General features: G+C 40.3%; 1 protein-coding gene across 1 annotated transcript in view; it reads right to left on the reverse strand.

Annotated features, from left to right (window-relative positions):
• Positions 1 to 5,445: 5,445 nt before the first annotated feature.
• PJA2 (praja ring finger 2, E3 ubiquitin protein ligase) overlaps positions 5,446 to 7,109 on the reverse strand; it is a 14,506-nt gene continuing 12,842 nt past the window's right edge. The window contains 4 exon segments of the mRNA XM_010007232.1: positions 5,446 to 5,483; positions 5,486 to 5,576; positions 6,620 to 6,742; positions 7,051 to 7,106. Coding sequence (XP_010005534.1) covers positions 5,446 to 5,483; positions 5,486 to 5,576; positions 6,620 to 6,742; positions 7,051 to 7,106 — 308 coding nt within the window.

Genomic DNA, 7,109 nt, shown 5'->3' on the forward strand with positions numbered 1-7,109 from the left:
ACAAAACTTCCCTTAAAGTTTGGCAGAAATACTCTTTATATCCTAATATTCTGCAAACAGAAGACAAGGAAGAGTAAATTCAAACTACTAGCTAGCTTCAAATCCTGAGAAGAGGAGGCTGGCATTTGATCATGCCATAATGGAAAGAAGCATGCATTTTTACACATATTTTTCACTATGTTCTCTGATAGCTAAAGGAAAATGAGACTGCATTAGAAACAGTTGGAGTATAGTGAAATATTTTTCTGCTTCCTCTCTTACAAGCTTTCCTTGCCAAGTGTAATTCATTCAAGAGAAGGTACAGAGAATGGTAAGTAGGATAATCCCAAATGCTGAAATATAGTCTGTGCAATCAGCAGCAATGAAAACCTATGCCATTAACACTAACACATGGAAGTCACAGCCACTGTAAATTAGAACAAAGCACACTAAGTCCTTACATTAAAATTCTGACTCCTAAAAACCCATGTGCATCTAAACTTATTGTCCTGTGGGTTCAATAAATTCCTTTCCGATGCACTATGAACATGAGTTTGAAATGAAAAAAAATTCATTTACACAAGCAGCCAGCTCCTCTAGGAGAATGCCATGGGAAACTTTGTCACAGGTCTTGCTGAAGTCAAGGTAGACAACATCCACATCCCTTCCCTCATCCAATAAGCTCGTCACCCTGTTATAGAAGAAAATCAGGTTAGTCAGACAGACCTGCCTTTTATGCACCCATGCTGACTGGACCTGATCCCCTGTTTGTTCTGCATGTACCACATAATGGCACTCAGGGTGATCTGCTCCATCAGCTTCCCTGGTACCAAAGTCAAACTAACAGTCCTGTAACTTCCTAGGTCATCCTAGCTTGGTCAGGCAGGACTTTCCTTTAGTAAAGCCATGCTGGCTGTCCTGAATCACATCTCTCTTCTCCATGTGCCTTGTCAGAGCTTTCAGGGAAATCTGTTCCATGATCTTCCCAGGTACAGAAGTGAGGCTGGCAGCTTAGTAGTCTCCAGGGTCCTCCTTTCTGCCCTTTTTAAAAATGGGGATAGTGTTTCCCTTTTTCCAGTCACCAGGGACTTCACCTCACTGCTATGACTTTTCAAATATCATGGAGAGTGGCTTGGCAACTACATCAAACAATTCCTTCAGGACTCTGGGATGCACACCTGTAAAAGTGGTCACAGAACAATACCCTGTTGCTGTGTTATGTGTCTTTCAAATCTTCCATTTAGCCAGTGGAAAGACTCTGTGTTGAAGAGGTGTCTCTGCTACATGCCCCCATGCACCAAAGCTCCTTAGGTGGCATTTTATAGGTCCTGCCAAATCGGGTGGGAGTTTTGATATGCCTGGGAGCAGGAAGGCTCTACAGAGGGACCTGGACAAGCTAGATCAATGGGCCAAGGCCAATTGCAAGACGTTCAATAACACCCAAGTGTCGGGTTCTGCATTTCAGTCCCAACAACCCCAGGCAATCTAAAGGCCTGGGGAGGAGCGGCTGGGGAGCTGCCCAGGGGGAAAAGACCTGGGGGTGCTGGTTGACGGGTGGCTTAACCGGAGCCAGCAGCGCCCCCAGGTGGCCAAGATGGCAAATAACATCCTGGCCTGCACCAGGAATGGTGCGGCCGGCAGGAGAAGGGAAGTGATTGTTCCCTGTACTTGTCCCTGGTGAGGCCACACCTCGAGTACTGTGTGCAGTTCTGGGCCTCTCACTGTGAGAAGGATGTTGAGTTACAGGAGGAGAGGTACCAAGCTGGTGAAGGGCGTGGAGAACAAGTCATACAAGGAGCAGCTGAGGGGATGTTTAGTTTGAAGAAGAGGGGGCTGAGGGGCAACCTCGTTGTCCTCTACAGGTACCTGTAGGGAGGTGGGTGTTAGCTTCTTCTCCCAAGTGAATAATGACAAGACCAGAGGAAATGGCCTGAAGTTGCAGCAGGGGAGGTTTAGACTGGATATTAGGAAGAATGTCTTTACTGAAAGCGTGGTCAGGCACTGGAACAGCCTCCCAGGGAGGTGGTTGTCACCATCCTTGGAGGTACTCAAGAAATGTGTAGATTTGGCACTTCAGGGCATGCTCCAGTGGACATAGTGGAGGGTTGTGTTGTTGATGATTGTTGGACTCCATGATCTTGGAGGGCCCTTCCAACCATGACGTTTCTGTGACTCCATGACTTTTATGCATGGAAAGGGTTAAGAATTTTTAAGACATACATATCAAAGCTTGATTTGTGAGAGTCAGGATGCCATAAATAGTGTTTATTAATGATAGCTAGACGCTGCTTTAGAGTAGTTCTAACTGTAGCAAATATATATATTTTTCTGTAAAGTGATTTTTTTGTTTTGTTTTGTTAACATGATGTAACAACAGATCACAACATTTCAAAAAGTTCTTTCATATTTTATTAATTTCTTTCTCACTTGCATAATGCAAATCCTGAAAGGATTTCTTAATTTATCTCCTGAGGTTTCATGCAAACAGGAAATTCCACTGTATGCTGTTGTGGGAGAACCAGCCTCCACAAAAAAAACCCAACAAAACAAAAACCAAAAAAACAAGCCCAAAACCCCCTGAAATACCCCCAAACCAACCAACCAGACAAAAAAAAACACATAAAAAGCCCCACCAAAAAAACCCAAAACCAAAACAAACAAATAAGGTTCCCACTCAAATTGACTGCAACAGAGAGACCTAAACTGACGAAAAAAAAATAAAAAAGGAGAAGCAGCGACAACACTGCGGTGGGTGGAGGGGGGGCCACGGCTGGGACCTACCCAGTGAAGGACAGAGACAAACACACCTCGCTGTTTTTGCAGCCGGGACCCAGACTTTTGCAGAAGCTGCACCCGGGGGCGGGGAGCTGAGCGGACTGGAAGACCAATCAAAAGCTATTAATTACCCTGCAAAAGACAGTCTTTGTGGGTGGTTATCGGTCGGTGCCGCTCAGTTCGTTGCTGCAGGAAGAAAGGAGAGAGAGGAAAAGGTAGAAGAACGAGGAATAGGAGACCAAATAAAAGAGAGCCTTCCGTGAGGGCATTTCCTCTGCCTCTTCCCAAGGAGCTGTGCAAGCAGAGCCGAAGAAACAGAAGCAGGGAGCTCGTGTTCCTCGCCTGGGTGGACTCGGACAACAGCTGCACACAGGTGTGATCTCAGTTTTGAAGGCAGGTTCTTAATGTGAAAAAAAGACAGTGTTCAGATACAGACCTATAGCATGCAGATTATGATCTATTCAGTGTTGAAATGATGCAACAAAACCTATATAAAACTGGAAAAGATAAGCACTGACATGCTCCTTTTCTTCCCCTTCAAGAAATAATGTCTGAAGTATTTCTGACAAGCTGCTACCCTGCCTTGCATTATGTTTCCTGAATGCACCTGTTCTTCTGGTACTCAGAGGAGCTGGGACAAGCACCCTTCTTTGTGCTCCAAACTGCAGGATAACAAGGCAACGAGAGTAGCAATGCAAGCCCGCTGATTATACTACCTGGATGACGACTTCACAATCTAGGTGGATAGAAAAGAATAGCCATCTGCCTCAGATGTGTGATGTCATGCATAAAAAAGGAAAGAAACACTACAATTAATTCCACTTACATCATGTAATTAGTGAAGGTAGATGCATCCAATATACTAGCGCATATATATATGACAACATGAACCTTCAACAGAAAGCAGCTTATTTTTAACATTCTCATTGTTGCATAATGCTTGGTTTTACCTAACGTGGAAAAAAAAGGTTTTCTTCCTTGCAAGATAAAAGTTTTTACTAGAAAATACTCTGAGTAAAAAAAAAAAAAAAAATTAGGAAAAATCATACTTTGCAAGGTATTTTCAAAAACTAGGTCCATTTTAACCAATTTTATATTTGAGGCAGGAACCATAGGATCTATACAGAATCTGTTAGGACCTTATTTACCAAAGAGATTAAATGATAGAAACAGAAGTCAGGGCTGAAGCCAGGTAACAAAGAAAGGAAAAAGCTTCTAGCTTGGCTCTTCAGACTGCTGGTTAAGCCTGAAATCAAAAGTTTCTAGCAGCAGGATTTCCAGATCTTGTGACAGATCCCAACATATTTTGCCATTCCAGAGAGAAACAAAGTAGAGAGTGGTTAAAATGCCTGTAACATTTGTTGCAGGGGAACCACTGAAGAATAAAAAGCCCTAACAAAAAAAAGCAAGCAATACACATCTTAATTTCCACTTTCTCTTAAATCTATATGCATCTCATACACACCTTGGATAAGCTTTGAAGGTTGTATTAGTATTTTTTCATCTGGGGTACTTTATAGCCATGGATCAACTACTTACCCTCCACAGCACCAACTTGTAATAGAGATGCAAAAGATAATACCACTTTTTGGATTGGTATGAATTCTTCTGGTGAGTATGCCTAGAAGTGTATGTCCCTTGTCATGTTTCCCAAAACCCACTGATGCTTACTTCAGCAAAGATAAAGCTCTAATACAGGAAAATCAGCCATCAAGGAACTATATATATGCCACTTTTCACCAGTATCCTACTGTTTTGGCTTCCTTGTACTTCAAGTTTTGAAATAACATAACTGAAAACCTTACCAGACAACTCATGGCAACTGCCACCAATTCCTTGTTCTCCTGCAGTCCACAAGTTACACTGCAAAGTATGTCACACAACTCAGTATGTCCCTCATACATGAATATTACTATCTTCTGCTGCTAATAAAATACACTAGTATTTGTAAAGAAATTAGATACTATGATGGCAACCATAACCCTAACAAATAGCCAGAGTGCTACTATAGGATTATTTTTAATCAATCACTTTTCCAACAGCTTAATTCAGCTTAATTTCAATGTTACTGGAAAAAAATCAGTAACTGTTTTAAGAGAGTTTGAGTAGACCTTTCACACGGTATTCCAAAATAATAAAAAAAAACAGATGACAGCAATTTAATAGCACTTTTGACTTCAGCAAAAAAAGTTTATTAGGGAATAGACTTTTTAGAAATAGTGTTCCACAATGCACTTTTTTTTCTCCATGGTATCAAATTGGACCAGTGGGGGTATCACAGAACATCTTTTGATGCAAATTAGAAAGATCAACTACAAAGATATTAAGTGGCACTAACTTTGACAAACCCAAATAGTTCAGTTGTATTACATAAGCCAGATTATAAACATAACTTTAGTCAAGTACAACTGTGCTGCAGCTGCAAGAACTCGAACAAAGTGCCACATAATGGAAAATTTTATCATAATACAAGCTTCAGACATCAGTTACCAGCAAAATTCCCCAAGGAAAAACAGGCTGCATAATCTTCCAACCTCAATTTGAAAACTTAAGCTATATTATAAATCTAAAGACTTCGGAAAATCTTGCACAGTCTTTCTAAACCAAAATATATAATATAGGTAGTATTTTACATACAATATTTTATCAAACTTCACATTTTTATTTTGGGGGCGAATAAAATTTCAGACCCTAGTTAGAAGTTTCTGCAGCACTGTTTAGAGAAATATGGTATCATGATCAAACAGAAAGGAAACTTGATGAGCAGGTGATTCAGAAAGTACAGGTGCAAGCATGTGACGACACACTGGGCATGTTCCAGCCTACAAAAAAAAACAAACAAAAAAACAGGTTTGGGATTTTTTTTTTACAGTTTGCCTTCAATTCTATTGAATAGCTGGAGGTTATTGTTTACAAAGTATTTAATGTCTTCACAACAGCACTGTGTCAAAGTAAAATCTCACTGGATTGGCTAGCTGGAGCTAAGAGACAGATAACTATCTCAGGAGAAATCTTTGTTTTGCTTTTACACAAGTTACACAGCAAATACATCAGGCCTGCAGAGGCAAGGTCATCTTTGAAGAGCTGATTTTGCCTGGGCGAATCTGTTTTTGAGGCAAGGATTAAATATAACCTAGGTACAGCTCAAATCTAATAGGAAGCATTTTGTCCTACTTTTCAGGAAGAACAGTTTATTATGACAGCAGGAAAAGGACATGTAATATGAGCAATATGAACACAGAAATCCAAAATACAAAGGTAAAACCCCAAACAACAATCCACTGCTGTTGTGATCTCCCTAGCCTGAATCAATTACGGTTCTCTTGTACCTCTTGAAAAACTGATGTTACCCTGTAGGCTCATTGACAAAATGCCAAGTCCATGCTCCATAAAGCAGAGTGCATGTGCAAGGAAAAAAACAACAAACAATTCATAACTATAGTTCTTTTAGCATAGCCTCATGTGGTGGGTCGAGCCTGACTGGACACTAGGTGCCCTGACATTCCGGCAAAACGGATCAGATCCTAAGCTCTTCTCAGAAAAGCTATGCCTTCTTTACATCTAGGTATGAGCACAGTAAAGAGAGCTTTTCTCGTAGCAAAACACACAACCATCTCTCTCACTCTTGCTAAAAGCGGACCACTTTTTCCTCACAAAAATGCCCCCTCTATTCAAGAAGTTGCCCTTCAGGTGAGTACAGATATAAAATACCTCCCTTCCTTGCACTAGTACTTGGTTCTGTAACGCATAAAATTAACACCCAATTATTTCATCCCACGTTTTCAAGAAGTTAAACTGTGCTTCCCAGAATACTGCAAATACTCAAGAAAACATACAAAACCCCCAGCAATTCTGTAGCACTTACTTTCTCTAACCAAGGAATTACACAAGATTTGTGAAACAGATGATGACAGGGTAGCTCTGTTATAATTTCATCTTGCACATAGTCACTCCAACAGATAACACAACATTCTTGTTGACCTACACCCATGATAAAGAAAAAGCATTATTATTATTATTATATTTTTGTATTAAAATGGGCTGTATTAAAGTACATATACTATCACAACAGTATCACTAATGATTACAAAATACAAACACACTTACTCCATTAAAGATTAGTTTTCCAAACTAACCAAAGTTATATTTGGTCTGATTCACAATTCAAAACCTCTTAGAACAGCATTACCAGCTGCATAGGAAGTATGCTTAAACACTGCATTTATGATATTGCAGAAAGCTATATTTTTTCTTATTAAAATTGTGAAAATTAAGAATTAATTATTTTTCCATATCATCACGGTCATCTGTGATGATAATCTGTGGCAGACAGTCAATGGCTGCTTTGGTAGCTG

Source organism: Chaetura pelagica, unplaced genomic scaffold, assembly GCF_000747805.2.
Source record: "Chaetura pelagica isolate M959 unplaced genomic scaffold, ChaPel_1.0 scaffold40, whole genome shotgun sequence".
NCBI lineage: Eukaryota > Metazoa > Chordata > Aves > Apodiformes > Apodidae > Chaetura > Chaetura pelagica.